Source organism: Zosterops lateralis (genome assembly GCF_965231275.1).
Source record: "Zosterops lateralis genome assembly, chromosome: 26".
Classification (NCBI taxonomy): Eukaryota; Metazoa; Chordata; class Aves; order Passeriformes; family Zosteropidae; genus Zosterops; species Zosterops lateralis.
This window is the reverse complement of record NC_139786.1, coordinates 4,042,148-4,057,576: the sequence shown is the minus strand read 5'-3', so window position 1 is coordinate 4,057,576 and position 15,429 is coordinate 4,042,148. Positions and strand designations below refer to the sequence as shown.

Genomic DNA, 15,429 nt, shown 5'->3' with positions numbered 1-15,429 from the left:
GGGGATGCACCCTGTGGGGTGTCATGGGCTCTCCCATAGCAGCAGGAGGTGTGCTGCAGCCCCCTCTCCTGAGCCTCAGGACTGCTGGGGATGCACCCTGTGGGTGCCATGGGCTCTCCTGTGACAGCAGGAGATGTTGCAGCCCCTCTCCTGAGCCTCAGGACTGCTGGGGATGCATCCTGGTTGCCCTGTGGGTGTCGTGTCCCAAGGCTTGAGGAACTGAGCAGCATCCAGGGGCCACCGTGGCTTCCTGGGCACTTTGTGGCCGGGTCAGGCCAGCCCGTTTGGACACCTCCTCCAGCCCCAGCTCTGGCTGTGGAGATGTTTCACACATGGCTCAGCTCCTGCCCCGCTCTGATGTCCCTCTTTTCCCCTGGCCTGGGGGGAAGAGCCCTGTGCCCTTTGCAGACACCCCCAGTGGGGACAGGAGCCCCCCAAAGCTCAGTTCCCTGAAGAGGCTCCAGCACCCAGGAGCATTTCTCTTGCGGCAAGAGCTCAGCTCAGCTCCACACCTGGGAAGCTCCAGGCTCAGCCCCAGGGGCACTGCAGCCCTTCAGAGCTCCCAGATTTACACCTGGGCCACTTCCAGAAGCTCCTGGAAGCTCCCAGCACGTTGTCCATGTGAGTGAAGCACAGGTTACCCCCACAAAAAGCCCCTCAGTGGTCACAGCCAGCCGGGAATCGAGGCTGAGCTTCACCTTGAGGCCATCGAGGTGGCACTGTGCAGGTGACAGCTCACAGAGAAGGAAAAGTTAACTCTGCCCCAGCCCCTGTTCCCGGGCTGTTTGTTTGTCACAGGGACAGAAAGGAGGAGGAAAAAAAGTGACCCTTTGTGCCTTTGTCCCAGCTCTTCATGCCTGGGGACACCAGGACTTCCCTCCGTGGGACAGCTCTGCCCTGGCCTCCAGGGAAAGTGAGGGGCACACAGCTCTCCCTGGTCAGTGGGAGCAAAAAAACCACCCTTTGGTGAGAAAAAAGGCAAAAATCAGTGAAAAAAAATCAGGGAAATCCAATGGATGTAAAAAGAAGACTGAGAGTGTTTTCTCCCCTTTCTGTGCCGTGGGGCTGAGAGCTCCAGGAGTGGAGCTGGCACAGAGGGGTGGCACAGGCAGCGAGGGTCTCGTGCTGGCAAATCCCTGCTGGGCACATTCCCACTGGGAACAGCATCAGCACAGCCTGGGGGGAAACTCCCTGAACCCCTCACAGCCTCCTGTGCCACCGAGGTGACCATCAGTGGCCATGTCCAGCCTCCTGCTGACCAGCAGGACAGTGCCCGCAACAGGACAGCGTCTGCAGCAGAACAACCTCCCCTCCCTGCCCCCAGCTGTCCCAAAAAATCCAGGTTCTCCTGGTTCTCTGGAAAGACACAGGCAGTGGAGGTGCCTGGGCTGGGAGGCGATGGCACCCTCCGAGCAGCAGCAGCCGTCACCTGCGCGCAGACAGAGCCCCTGGAGAGGGAGAGACAGGAGACAGAGAAGGCAGAGCCCTCCCACCATCCCTGCTGGCCCTGGGTACCTGGGTCTGGATCCTGTTGAGCCCCCGGAACCAGAGGATCTGCCCCCGCCTCAGCTCCATCTCGGCGTGGTCGATCTCGTCCACGTCCTCGGGCAGCTCCTCCTCGGGGATCTCCTCCTTGGTGATGCCGTGCCCGGCTTCCTTCAGGAACTTCAGGTGGCTCGTTGGCACGGTGCAGATCAGCTGGGGACAGTCAGGGATGTCAGCCCGAGGTGGTGGCAGTGCCACCAGCCCCGGGAGATGCCAGGATGTCACCCTGTCCTGGGTTGTGGTGTAGGATGTGCACACAGTATTTATCCCATCCCCATCCCCATGAGCTGTTGGAACCAGGTGGGGCAGTGTTTTCCCAGGCCCCTCCTTTGGGCTCTTCTGCTCATGGCCCATCAATGCCTTGCCCAGGACTCACAGGGAACTCCCTCCAGGAGCTCTCTCTGTTTAATGGGCCATCAAGGAGCCACTGCACGACTCCTCATCCCATTGGGAGATGCTCCCAATGCCCAGGGGGAGGAGCCAAGCATTCCCACCTGGAGAGAATCTGGGATTTGGGACAGGACAAGCAGCCCTGAGCCACTGGATTCCCAGAGGAGCAGAGCTCCCAGACCTTTCTGTGGGATCACTGCTTCAGGAAGAGCCCCTCACCTGGACTGCTCCCCCCACCCTGCTCAGGGTGTGTTCTGACTCTGGCAGTGCTCCTTTGTGTTATTGCATTGATTTTATTTTACCTTTTTACCTTTCTTCTTATTAAATTGTATTTCTGACTTGGAGCTTCTCACTCGTTTTGCTCTCAAACCACGACACACCCCTGATTTTTCAGCCTTCTGATGTTTACATTCTTGGACTGGAGATTTCTCACACATTGTAACATGAACAAAGTAGATTATTTTCACATTCCTCTCTGTGATGAACTTCTGGCTTGAGCAGTGGGGTCAGAAAGGTGTCCCCCAATCACTAATCAAAGTCCAAATCCTATTTAAACTCTAAACCCAAAATTAACTTCCTTCTTTCTCAACTCACAGCCTGAAGGTGTGAGTGTGATCTCTTCGTGTCCTCAACCAGGACCTGGTGGGGATGTCACTGTCACTGTCACTGTCACTGTCACTGTCACTGCTGGGTGTGTCCCTCTGCAGCAGGGTGGGAATGAGGAGGGGATGAGTGACACTGCTGGGGTTTAGGTGTTCCTAAACACCTTCCTAAAGAGCTGCCCTGGAGAAAAACCAGGGAGAACACGGGCAGGGAGGCAAAGATTTTGGGACTGGTCCTTACCTGGCCCCACAGGAGCTCTCCCACTCCGATGAAGATGCACCAGAACCACTGGCTCAGGGTGAGCCCGGAGCAGCTGAAGGGTTTCCCACCAAACTCCACGATGATGATCTGTGTGTGGCACAGGAGACAAGAGTCACACCCTGGGCAGCTCCCAGGGCGTGGAAAGGTCCCCTTGGGCCACACTTTTCCCTCTTTCCTGGGATTACAAGAGGAGCAAGGACCTCACATCCAGGCTGGGAATTTTGTGGAACATCAGGGAAGAGCAACGACATCACACCCAGACTGGGAATTTTAGGAGCAAGGACCTCACACAAATTTAGTGGAACTTTTGCGGAATTTTTTTAAAATTTTCCTTCCAGAAAGGAGCAGGGCCCTCAAATCCAGACTGGGAATTTTAGGAACAAGGACCTCACATCCAGACTGGGAATTTTAGGAGCAAGGACCTCACATAAAATTCGTGGAACTTTTGTGGATTTTTTTTTCTAAATTTTCCTTCCAGAATAGAGCAGGGACCTCACATCCAGGCTGGGAATTTTGTGGAACATCAGAGAGGAGCAACGACATCACACCCAGACTGGGAATTTTAGGAGCAAGGACCTCACATAAATTTTGTGGAACTTTTATGGAATTTTTTTTTTTTTAATTTTCCTTCCAGAATAGAGCAGGGACCTCACATCCAGGCTGGGAATTTTAGGAGCAGGGACCTCACATCCAGGCGGAGAATTTTAGGAACAAGGACCTCACATCCAGGCTGAGAATTTTAGGAACAAGGACCTCACATCCAGGCTGGGAATTTTGTGGAGCACCAAAAAGGAGCAGAGACCTCACACCCAAGCCAGGAACTCGACAAAACACCAGACTCCCCTCCCAACACCCTCCATCCCCCAAACCACAGAATCCCAGGACATTTTGGTCGAGCAGGGATTTTTGGACAGGGACACCTCCCACCTTCTCAGCTCCCTCTGAGCTCCACCCAACCCTGAGCCCAAGGGGCCAGAGCAGAGGCAGCCCCGGGGAAGGGCTCACCTGGGCAGTGAAGGTGCCCAGCACCACGGTGCAGAAGATGGGGTTGCGGTAGATGGCCTCGAAGACGTTCCTCTCGCCGTGGATCTTGCGGGCGTTGATCTCGTTGAAGAGCTGCATCATGACGAAGGTGTTGAAGACGATGGTGTAGTGCTCCGTGGGGGGGGAGTGCAGAGGGGCGTTCCGGCCGCTGTCGATGTCAAAGAACTTCTCTCCTAAGGAGGGGGAAAAAATGGGGATTTGGGGAAGGGAGGAGAGGAGAGGATGAGGTGCTGCTCTGTCACCCCTGATTTTCCTGCTTTGAAGCGTTTGAACCTTTGCAGCGCCGTTCTCACGCTGCTTGATGTGAACAATGTGTGTTCTTAGAATTTATCTGTGTGTTTTGCATAGGTGTTCTCTGAGAGAGAACTTGATTGAAAGTAAGAGTGACCAATGGAGTAGAAGAACTTCCCCCCTGAGCAGGGGAAAAATGGAGATTTGGGGAAGGGAGGAGAGGAGAGGATGAGGAAGGGAGCTGGGGGTGTTTATCCTGGAGAAAAGGAGACTCAGAGGTGACCTCATCACTCTCTACAACTTCCTGAAGGGGGTTGTGGACAGCTGGGGGTTGGTCTCTTTCTCCACGCAGCAACTGACAGAAGGACAGGACACAATCTTAAGCTGAGCCAAGGGAAATACAGGTTGGATATTAGGAAGAAATTTTTCACAGAAAGAGTGATTAAATATTGGAATAGTCTGCCCAGGGAGGTGGTGGAGTCACCATCCCTGGGTGTGTTTAAAAGGAAACTGGATGTGGCATTCAATACCATGACCTAGTTGAGGTGTCGGGGCTGGGTTGGACTCGATGATCTTGAAGGGCTCTTCCAACCTACACATTCTGTGATTCTGGGATTCTGTGAGGTGCTGCTCTGTCGCCCCTGACTTTCCTGCTTTGAAGCGTTTGAACTTTCAAGTTCTCACGCTGCTTGATGTAAACAATGTGTACTCTTAGAATTTATCTGTGTGTTTTGCATAGTTGTTCTCTGAGAGAGAATTTGATTGAAAGTAAGAGTGACCAATGGAGTCAGGAGGTTGTGACCTCCTTGGGCCAATCTGGGCCCTCTGTAAAAAGTGTATATAAGTAGAATTTGAGTCAGATAATAAAAGGCCTTCCATGTCTGACCTGCTGCTGCCTGCTGTCCTCTGGGAGGGTCCACACCACATCACAGCTTGTGACCCCTCTGAGTGAAGGGGTAACACTGCTCCTTTTCCTTCTGCTTCCTTTCCTTTCCTTCAGGATTAGGGCACCCTGACCCTGTGCCAGCCCCGCTGAACCCAAATATCCTTAAAAAGGATGAGAAGCTCTGCCTGTGCATCCAGGGGCAAAGAAAACCCTCTGTGGGTCACCCCTCTGCTCCACATCCATCACTCACAAAGCTCTGTCCTGCATGAGGGCACTGAGACAGTGACAGTGAGGGTGACCTTGGTGGGTTGTGGGCAGGGAGGGGACTCTGCCCCTTTTCCTTTTCTCCTTTTCCTCTTCCCCCTTCCCTTTCCTTTTCTCCTTTCCTCCTTCCCTTTTCCTTTTCTCCTTTTCCTATTTTCTTTTCCTTTCCTTTTCCTTTTTTCCTTTTTATTTTTCTTTTCTCCTTTCCCTTTTCCTTCTCCTCCTTTTCCTTTTCCTTTATCTTTTCCTTTTCTTCTCCTTCTCCTTTTCCTTCTTTCCCTTTCCTTTTGCCTTTTTTTCTTTTCCTTTCACTTTTTTCCTTTTCCTTTCCTCCTTTTCCTTTTGCTTTTTTTCCTTTTCTTTTCACTTTTTTTCCTTTTCCTTTCCTCTTTTTCCTTTCCTTCTCCTTTTACTTTTCTCCTTTTCTTTTCCTTTTTTCCTTTTCTCCTTTCCCTTTTCTTTTTTCCTTTTCCTTTCCTCCTTTCCCTTTCCTTTTGCCTTTTTTTTCTTTTCCTTTCACTTTTTTCCTTTTCTCCCTTTCTCCTTTTCCTTTCGCTTTTTTCCTTTTCCTTTCACTTTTTTTCCTTTTCCTTTCCTCCTTTTCCTTTCCTTCTCCTTTTACTTTCCTTTTCCTTTTACTTTTCTCCTTTTCTTTTCCTTTTTTCCTTTTCTCCTTTCCCTTTTCCTCTTTCCTCCTTTCCCTTTTCTCCTTTCCCTTTCCTTTTGCCTTTTTTTCCTTTTCCTTTTCCTTTTTTCCTTTTCCTTTCCTTCTCCTTTTCCTTTCCTCCCTGTCCTTTTCTCCTTTTCCTTTCCCTTTTCCTCTTTCCTTTCCTTTTCTCCCTTTCCCTTCCCTTTTCCCTCTCCCCTCTCCCGTTCCCCTTTCCCCCAGGGCTCTCCAAGCCTGGTGCTCACCAGCGAAGAGCAGCGTGAAGATGATGGTGAGCTGGTAGACGGCGTGGCCCAGGATGTTTTTCATCATGGTGCGGGAGATGAGCGGCTTGTTGCGGCCGTAGGGTTTGCGTAGCAGCAGCGACTCCGAGGGCGGCTCCGTGGCCAGCGCCAGCGAGGCGAACGTGTCCATGATCAGGTTCACCCACAGCATCTGCACCGCCTTCAGCGGGGAGTCCTGGGGGCAGGAGAACGTGTCACACCGCCAAAATCCACCTTTTTCCCCTCTTTGTTTCACTCTCCTCCTGAAGAGAACTCCAGAATTGCTCTGGGGTATTTAACACCTTCCTAAAACAACCCTCAAACATTTCTCCTTTGCTCCAAGTTCCCTGCACAACCTTCAGGGGACAGTCCTGGGAGCAGGAGAACGTGTCACACCACCAAAATCCACCTTTTTTCCCTCTTTGTTTTGCTCTCCTCCTGGAGAAAGCTCCAGAATCGCTCTGGAGTGTTTAACACTTTCCTAAAGCATTCCTAAATGTTTCTTCTTTTCTCCAAGCTCCCTGCATGGCCTTTAGGGAGAGTCCTGAGAGCAGGAGAACACATCATGACACCAAAATCAACCTTTTTGCCCTCTTTGTTTCACTCTCATCCTAAAAACCTCTCCAGAATTGCTCTGGGGTATTTAACACCTTCCTAAAACATTCCCAAATATTTCTCCTTTGCTCCAAGCTCCCTGCCTGGCCTTTAGGGAGAGTCCTGAGAGTAGAGAACACATCATGACACCAAAATCAACCTTTTTGCCCTCCTTGTTTCACTCTATTCCTGAACAGAGCTCCAGAATCACTCTAGAGTTCCTTCTTAAAACATTCCCAAATATTTCTCCTTTTCTCCATGGCCTTCAGGGGAGAGTCCTGGGAGCAGGAGAACGTGTCACACCACCAAAATCCACCTTTTTTCCCCTCTTTGTTTTGCTCTCCTCCTGGAGAAAGCTCCAGAATTGCTCTGGAGTGTTTAACACCTTCCTAAAACACCCCCCAAATGTTTCTTCTTTTCTCCAAGCTCCCTGCACAGCCTTTAGGGAGAGCCCTGAGAGCAGGAGAACACATCATGACACCAAAATCAACCTTTTTGCCCTCTTTGTTTCATTCTTCTCCTGAAGAGAACTCCAGAATTGCTCTGGGGTATTTAACACCTCCCTAAAACAACCCTCAAACATTTCTCCTTTGCTCCAAGTTCCCTGCACAACCTTCAGGGGACAGTCCTGGGGGCAGGAGAACGTGTCACACCACCAAAATCCACCTTTTTTCCCCTCTTTGTTTTGCTCTCCTCCTGGAGAAAGCTCCAGAATCGCTCTGGAGTGTTTAACACTTTCCTAAAACATTCCTAAATATTTCTCCTTTTCTCCAAGCTCCCTGCACAACCTTCAGGGGACAGTCCTGAGAGCAGGAGAACACATCATGGCACTAAAATAGATTTTGTTTCCCTCTTTTTTTTTGCTCTCTTCCTGAAGAGAGCTCCAGAATTGCTCTGGAGTTCCTTCCTAAAACATTCCCAGATATTTCTCCTTTGCTCCAAGCTCCCTGCATGGCCTTTAGGGAGAGTCCTGAGAGAGGGAGGACACATCATGACACCAAAATCAACCTTTTTGCCCTCTTTGTTTCACTCTCGTCCTAAAAACCTCTCCAGAATTGCTCTGGGGTATTTAACACCTTCCTAAAACATTCCCCAAATAGTTCTCCTTTTCTCCAAGCTCCACTTTCAGGGTAGAGTCCTAAGAGCAGAATACATCATGGCACAAAAATCAACCTCTTTTCACTCTTTGTTTCACTCTCCTCCTAAAAGCCTCTCCAGAATTGATCTGGGATGTTTAACACCTTCCTAAAACATTTTCAAACTTTTCTCCTTTGCTCCAAGCTCTCTGCACAACCTTCAGGGGAGAGTCCTCCAGGTAAAGAGTGGGAGAAAATGCCATGCCACCAAAGTTGACCTTTTTTCCCCTCTTTGTTTCACTCTCATCCTAAAAACCCTCCAGAATTGCTAAAACATTCCCCAAACATTTCTCCTTTTCTCCAAGCTCCCTGCACAGCCTTCAGGGGAGAGTCCTGCAGGGGAAGAGCAGGAGAACTCGTCACCAAACCAAAATAAACCTGCTCCATTGAAAAATAATCCACAGGGAACCCGTGAAATCCAACAGGTTTGTTCTCCTGCTCCACTGGAAAAGAACCCACTGGGAACCTGTGAAATCCAACAGGTTTATTCTCCTCCTCCAGTGAAAAACAACTCACTGAAAACCTGTTCAAACCAACAAGTTTCTTCTCCTGCTCCACTAGAAAACAATCTACTGAAAATGTGTTAAAAATCAAGGAATTTATTCTCCTGCTGCACTGAGAGACAAACCCACAGGAAACCTGTGAAATCCAACAGGTTCATTCTCCTGCTCCATTGAAAAACAACCCACAGGAAACCTGTGAAATCCAACAGGTTCATTCTCCTGCTCCATTGAAAAACAACCCACTGAAAACCTGTGAAACCCAACAGATTTATTTTCCTCCTCCAGTGAAGAACAATCCACTAAAAACCTGCCGAACACAAGAAATTTATCTTCCTCCTCCACTAGAAAACAACCCACGGACAATTTGTTAAAAATCGAAGGAATTTATTCTCCTGCTCTCCACCTGTGAGAGCGCCGGTGAAGGCCACGATGACGGCCACCACCATGTCCCACCTGCCCAGGTGAGTCCCCCAGGTGTCCCACTCGCCCAGGTGAGACCCCACCATGTCCTACACTCACAGGTGAGTCTCTTCTCCATGTCCCACCCACCCAGGTGAGCTCACCTGTGTGATGCAGGTGCCAGTGAAGGCCACAATGACGGCCACCACCATGTCCCACCTGCCCAGGTGAGTCCCTCCCCATGTCCTACCAGCTCAGGTGAGACCCACAAGTGTCCTGGTGTCCTGGTGTCCTACCTGCCCAGGTGAGCTCACCTGGCTGATGCAGGTGCCTGTGAAGGCCACGACAACAGCCACCACCATGTCCCACCTGCTCAAGTGAGTCTCCATCATGTCCCACCCATCCAGGTGAGACCCCACTATGTCCTACACTCACAGGTGAGTCTCTCCCATGTCCCACCTGCCCAGGTGAGCTCACCTGCATGATGCAGGTGCCTGTGAAGGCCACGACAACAGCCACTACCATGTCCCACCTGCCCAGGTGAGCTCCCCTGGGTGATGCAGGCACTGGTGAAGGCCACAACGATGGCCACCACCACATCCCACTCACCCAGGTGAGTCTCTCTCCATGTCCCACCTGCCCAGGTGAGACCCCCCTATGCCCACATTCCCAGGTGAGCTCACCTGTGTGATGCAGGCGCCGGTGAAGGCCACAATGACGGCCACCACCATGTCCCATGTGCCCAGGTGAGTCCCCCAGGTGTCCCACCCACCCAGGTGAGCTCACCTGTGATTCAGGCTCCAGTGAAGGCCACAATGACAGACACCATCATGTCCCACACCCCGAGGTGAGACCCCTAGGTGTCCCACCTGCCCAGGTGAGCTCCCCTGGGTGATGCAGGCACTGGTGAAGGCCACAATGACAGACACCACCACATCCCACCCACCCAGGTGAGTCTCTCTCCATGTCCCACCTGCCCAGGTGAGACCCCCCCCTATGCCCACATTCCCAGGTGAGCTCACCTGTGTGATGCAGGCACTGGTGAAGGCCACAATGACAGCCACCACCACATCCCACCCGCCCAGGTGTCCCAGGTGAGCTCACCTGTGTGATGCAGGCACTGGTGAAGGCCACAATGACAGCCACCACCACATCCCACCCGCCCAGGTGTCCCAGGTGAGCTCACCTGTGTGATGCAGGCGCCGGTGAAGGCCACGATGACAGCCACCACCACATCCCACCCGCCCAGGTGAGTCTCTCTCCATGTCCCACCTGCCCAGGTGAGACCCCCCTATGCCCACATTCCCAGGTGAGCTCACCTGTGTGATGCAGGCGCCGGTGAAGGCCACGATGACGGCCACCACGTTGACGGTGAGCTGGAACTGCAGGAACTTGGAGATGCTGTCGTAGACGTTGCGGCCCCACATGACGGCCTTGACGATGCTGGTGAAGTTGTCGTCGGTCAGGATGATGTCCGAGGCCTCCTTGGCCACGTCCGTGCCCGCGATGCCCTGGGGGACAAAGCCAGGGGTGGGTCAGTCACGGTGCCCTCCTGGCCCTGCTGGTTCCCAGAGGGAAAAGCTCGTGGAGCTGGGGCTGATCTGGGCTTGGCAGGTGGAGGATGGGCTCTGAGACAGCCCAGCTCTCCCTGGGCACATCCCAGACTGAGCCACGGTGCAGGAAAGATGGGAAAGAGCTGGGAAATGGCCGGGAAAAAGGCAGGAAAGAGCTGGGAAATGGCCAGGAAAAAGACAGGAAAGAGCTGGGAAATGGCCAGGAAAAAAGACAGGAAAGAGCTGGGAAATGGCCAGGAAAAAGGCAGGAAAGAGCTGGGAAATGGCCAGGAAAAAGGCAGGAAAGAGCTGGGAAATGGCTGGGAAATGGCTGGAGAAAGACAGGAAAGAGCTGGGAAATGGCCAGAAAAAAAGACAGGAAAGAGCTGGGAAATGGCTGGGAAATGGCTGGAGAAAGACAGGAAAGAGCTGGGAAATGGCCAGAAAAAAAGACAGGAAAGAGCTGGGAAATGGCTGGGAAATGGCTGGAGAAAGACAGGAAAGAGCTGGGAAACAACTGGGAAACAGCCAAAAAAAAAAGACAGGAAGGAGCCGGTAAACAGACAGGAAACAGCTGGAAAAAAGCTGAAAAACAGCTGGGAAATGGCTGGAAAAAAAGGCAGGAAACAGCCAGGAAATGGCCAGAAAACAGCTGGGAAAAAAGCCAGAAAAAAAGGCAGGGAACAACTGGGAAACAACTGGGAAATGGCTGGAAAACAGACAGGAAACAGCTGGAAAAAAGCTGGAAAACAGACAGAAAAAAGACAGAAAACAGCTGGGGAAATGGCCAGAAAAAAGACAGAAAACAGCTGGGGAAATGGCCAGAAAACAGCTGGAAAAAAGCTGGAAAACCAGCTGGGAAACAGCCGGGAAAAAAGCCAGGAAAGAGGCTGGAAGCAGCTGGAAAACAGCTGGAAAACAGCTCCCTCCTGGTGCCGGGAATGGCTCCATCCCGGGCCGGGCATCTCTGCCGGGAGAACTCGGCCCGAGGTTTGTTTCCAGAATTCCTCCCGCAGCTCCTCCAGCCCGGGCCGGGCTGCGCTCCCCGGGGCCGGCACCGCCAGGCGCTCACCCCGCAGGAATTCCATGCGGGAATTCCAAACCGTGCCCAAAGAACGGATCCCTGGATTCCCCCGGATCCAAACCCCACCAAAACGGGAAATCCCTGCCTGTAGCAGCGCCCTGGAATTGCGTTTGGATGTTCAATACATTCCTAAAAACACTTCCCCCCCAAAAAAATCTCTCTTGTTTGCTCAAAACTCCTCACCCAGCTCCTGCTCACGTCCCTAAAATTAATCCACGGGGAAATTGTTAAAAACAACAGGATTCTTTCCCTGCTCCTTTCAGACAGGATAAAAAAGCATCAAAACAGAGTTTTCCACCATAAATAAATTCCCAAAGGCTGATCCAACACTGTGCCTGGAACTGGGGTGAAGAGCTGCAGGGAAAAAACAAATCTTGGGGTTCCCAGAGCTCTCCTGGATCCAGGACAGGGCAGGGAATTCCCAATCCTGTGCTCACAGTCCTACGCAGCTCAGACTCAACAAAATTCCTTTTTAGGGATTTGGAAAAGAGATTTCCACGCTCTGGAAGCAACTCCAGCAGAATAAAAAACAGTGATCCCATGGAGAAAAGGCAAAATACCCATCCCAGGCTGTCCCTACCATGGCAAAGCCAACGTCTGCTTTCTTCAGGGCTGGGCCATCGTTGGTGCCGTCCCCTGTCACGGCCACCACCTGCCTCTGGTCACCCACGGTGCTGTCGATGATTCCTGGGATGGAAAGAAGGAATTCAACCCCGAGGGGAAGTTCCCAGCGTGGATCAGGCTGGGAAATCCCCAGGGATGAGCCCCCGGGGAGGGGCAGTGCCCACCTTTCACCAGGGTGTGCTTGTCCGTGGGCGAGGAGCGCGCCAGCACCCGCAGCTTGGGCCAGATCTTGTCCAGCTGCTCCTGCTCCACCTGCAGGGCCGGGGAAAAGGGAAATGAAATCCTCCCCCATCCAGGAATCTTCTGTCCCACCCGAGAGGAAATCCCAACCGTGTCCCAGCAGCTTCCTTATCCAAGGGAAAGGGGAAAAGCCAGCAGGATCTGGGGAACCCAAAAGGACTTCAGGATTTGGGAAACCCAGGAGAATTTGGGAAACCCAGAAGGATTTGGAAAATGCATTAGGATTTGGGAAACTCATCAGGATTCAGAAAGCCCAGCAGGGTTTGGAAAACCCAGCAGGATTTGGGAAATCCAGCAGGATTTGGGAAACCCATTTGGATTCAGAAAACCCAGCAGGATTTGGGAAACCCATTAGAATTTGGATAACCCATTGGAATTTGGAAAACCCAGCAGGATTTGGGAAACCCAGATTTGGATTTGGGAAACCCAGATTTGGATTTGGGAAACCCAGGAGAATTTGGGAAACACAGCAGGATTTGGGAAACGCATTAGAATTTGGATAACCATTGGAATTTGGATAACCCAGCAGGGTTTGGGAAACCCAGAAGGATTTGGAAAACGCATTAGGATTTGGGAAACTCATCAGGATTCAGAAAACCCAGCAGGACTTCAGAATTTGGGAAACCCAGAAGGATTGAGAAATCCAGCAAGATTTGGAAAACCTATCAGGATTTGGAAAACCCAGCAAGATCTGGAAAACCCACCAGGGTCTGGAAAACCCAGCAGGATTCAGACAACCCAGCAGGATTTGGGAAACCCATTAGAATTTGGATAACCATTGGAATTTGGATAACCCAGCAGGATTTGGGAAACCCTGCAGGGTTTGGGAAGGAGAGTTTGGGAAACCCAAAAGGATTTGGGAAACCCAGATTTGGATTTGGAAAACTCATCAGGATTCAGAAAACTCAGCAGGATTTGGGAAACCCAGATTTGGATTTGGGAAACCCAGATTTGGATTTGGGAAACTCATCAGGATTTGGAAAACCCAGCAGGACTTCAGGATTTGGGAAACCCAGGAGAATTTGGGAAACCCAGAAGGACTGAGAAATCCAGCAAGATTTGGAAAACCTATCAGAATTTGGAAAACCTATCAGGATCTGGAAAACCCAGCAGGATTCGGGAAACCCATCAGATTTCAGAAAACCCACCAGGACTCAGAAAACCCATCAGGATTTGGCTCTTTTTGCTGCCGGCGTTGCCTCCCTCCCCTTGTCCCCCACCTCTCCCTTCTCGTTGCGGATGAGGCGGTTGAACTCCTTCCCCTCCAGGCACAGGAAGTCCTCCCCGGGCAGCAGGATGCCACACTTGGTGGCGATGGCGCGGGCGGTGTTGATGTTGTCCCCTGTCACCATGCGGACGGTGATCCCCGCGCGCTGGCACTTCAGGATGGCATCGGGCACCTGGGGACAGGGACAGGGCTCGACTGGGAATGCCAGGGGGAGAGAGAGGCAGCTCCTCGTCCCCAGAAGGATCTGGAAAGGGGTTTGGAGGGGTGAGGGAGCTGCAGGAGCCACCCCAAGGGGAAGGGACCTCGCTGTCACTTCGCTGTCACCTCCCTGGGTGCCAAGGCCACCTATAAAAACAGGAGTTTCATCCTCTCCCATCCATAAAAACAAGGATTTCATCCTTTCCCATCCCTAAAAACAGGAGTTTCATCCTCTCCCATCCATAAAAACAGGAATTTCATCCCTTCCCGTCCCTAAAAACAGGAGTTTCATCCTCTCCCATCCATAGAAACAGGAGTTTCATCCTCTCCCATCCATAAAAACAGGAATTTCATCTTTTCCCATCCCTAAAAGCAGGATTTTCATCTTCTCCCATCCCTAAAAACAGGAGTTTCATCCTTTCCCATCCCTAAAAACAGGAGTTTCATCCTTTCCCATCCCTAAAAACACGAGTTTCATGCCCTCCCAGCCCACTGATGTGTTTATCCATCAGGGAGCAGTGCGGGAACAGAGGAGATCAGAGTGAGGAATGAGCAAATCGAATCAGGAGCCTCCAGGGCTGCTGCAGCCCAGGGATCCGTAATGCAATTCCCACATTGCCAGATCCCTGAACATCTCCTCAGGGACCAGGAGAGCAACGGGGCGAGCTCCAAATCAGAGTCCAGAGGCAGGAACGAGGGGATTATTGCATTAGCCCAGCAGACAGCTCAGAGGGGAAAAAACCAGAGCCCAGGGACTCCTCCTGGCTGTTTCCATCCACCTCTGGTGCAGCCCAGAGCAGCACAGACCTTAAAGATTGGGAATTTTGGGTGGGAATTGTGGTCTTGATGATTTTCTGAGCCTGAGAATTGCTGAGCTCTTCCCGAGGGAAACTTTTCAACAATTTTCTTTTTCCCAAAACAACCTTGTGTAAACAATATTCCTTTCCCATAACAACAGGTGTTGTTTGCTATTTCTGTTCCTGAGCCAATGGGAGAGGTGTCAGCCCTACGGACCAATAACATGAATTTTAAGAACATCATGTTATAAAAAAGCTGAATGAACTGTAAATAAACCTTGTGATTTCTCCTGCCTCCTGACTAAAGTCAAACATCTTTATTTCACAGCAGCAACACGCTGCCACGGAGTCGTTTTGTCCAAAAAACGGGAGAGAAATCCCCACCACAGGGAGCTGGGGGCACATCAGGGATGGGATTCCCAAGGGGATCAGCAGGACAAGGGCTGGGGACAGCACAGGGCAGGGGGGGTTTGGCACCTCGGGCCGTACGGGGTCCTCGATCCCCACCACAGCAATACAGGTCAGGTCAGACAGGATCTCGTTCTCGCTGTCCCAGTCGGGCTCGGCGTCTGCAGGGAAGTCCCGGAAGGCCAGGCAGATGGTCCTGAGGCCGTGGCAGGCCATGGGCTCGATCACCTTCTTCACCATCTCGTCCCTGTCCTTCACCTTGAACAGCCGCGGCTCGCCGTTCTTGTCCAGGATCTTGGTGCACCTGAGGGGGTGTCACAGCCCTGTCACCCCCTCTGCAAAAACGGGCTGTCCCCTTTTTCACAGCTCCCTCCAGATTTCCCAAATCCACCCAAGCAACGCTCGGCATATTCCTGTCACCCCATGCACAAAAGGGGCACATTCCCCTCTCACAGCTCCCTCCAATCTTCCCAAATCCACCCAAAAACCACTCAGCACATTCCTGTCACCC

The 15,429-nt window shown here is 51.9% G+C and overlaps 1 protein-coding gene and 1 long non-coding RNA gene across 3 annotated transcripts in view; both read right to left on the bottom strand.

Annotated features, from left to right (window-relative positions):
* ATP2B4 (ATPase plasma membrane Ca2+ transporting 4) overlaps positions 1–15,429 on the bottom strand; it is a 47,331-nt gene that overhangs the window by 10,227 nt on the left and 21,675 nt on the right. Inside the window, exons 11-19 of one of the 2 annotated variants that reach the window (XM_083878538.1) lie at positions 14,988–15,222; positions 13,508–13,687; positions 12,212–12,299; positions 12,004–12,110; positions 10,106–10,297; positions 6,137–6,350; positions 3,805–4,016; positions 2,779–2,886; positions 1,494–1,698 (exon numbers count right to left, since the gene is read on the bottom strand). In XM_083878538.1, coding sequence (XP_083734664.1) covers positions 1,494–1,698; positions 2,779–2,886; positions 3,805–4,016; positions 6,137–6,350; positions 10,106–10,297; positions 12,004–12,110; positions 12,212–12,299; positions 13,508–13,687; positions 14,988–15,222 — 1,541 coding nt within the window. The remainder of the gene's footprint in view (positions 1–1,493; positions 1,699–2,778; positions 2,887–3,804; positions 4,017–6,136; positions 6,351–10,105; positions 10,298–12,003; positions 12,111–12,211; positions 12,300–13,507; positions 13,688–14,987; positions 15,223–15,429) is intronic. The other variant, XM_083878537.1, reaches the window with a different exon arrangement.
* On the bottom strand, positions 3,260–3,605 carry LOC310919261. The gene is made up of 3 exons (XR_014591802.1): positions 3,553–3,605; positions 3,483–3,517; positions 3,260–3,447 (listed from the first exon to the last, which is right to left on the bottom strand). It is a non-coding gene; the product is annotated as an uncharacterized lncRNA (long non-coding RNA).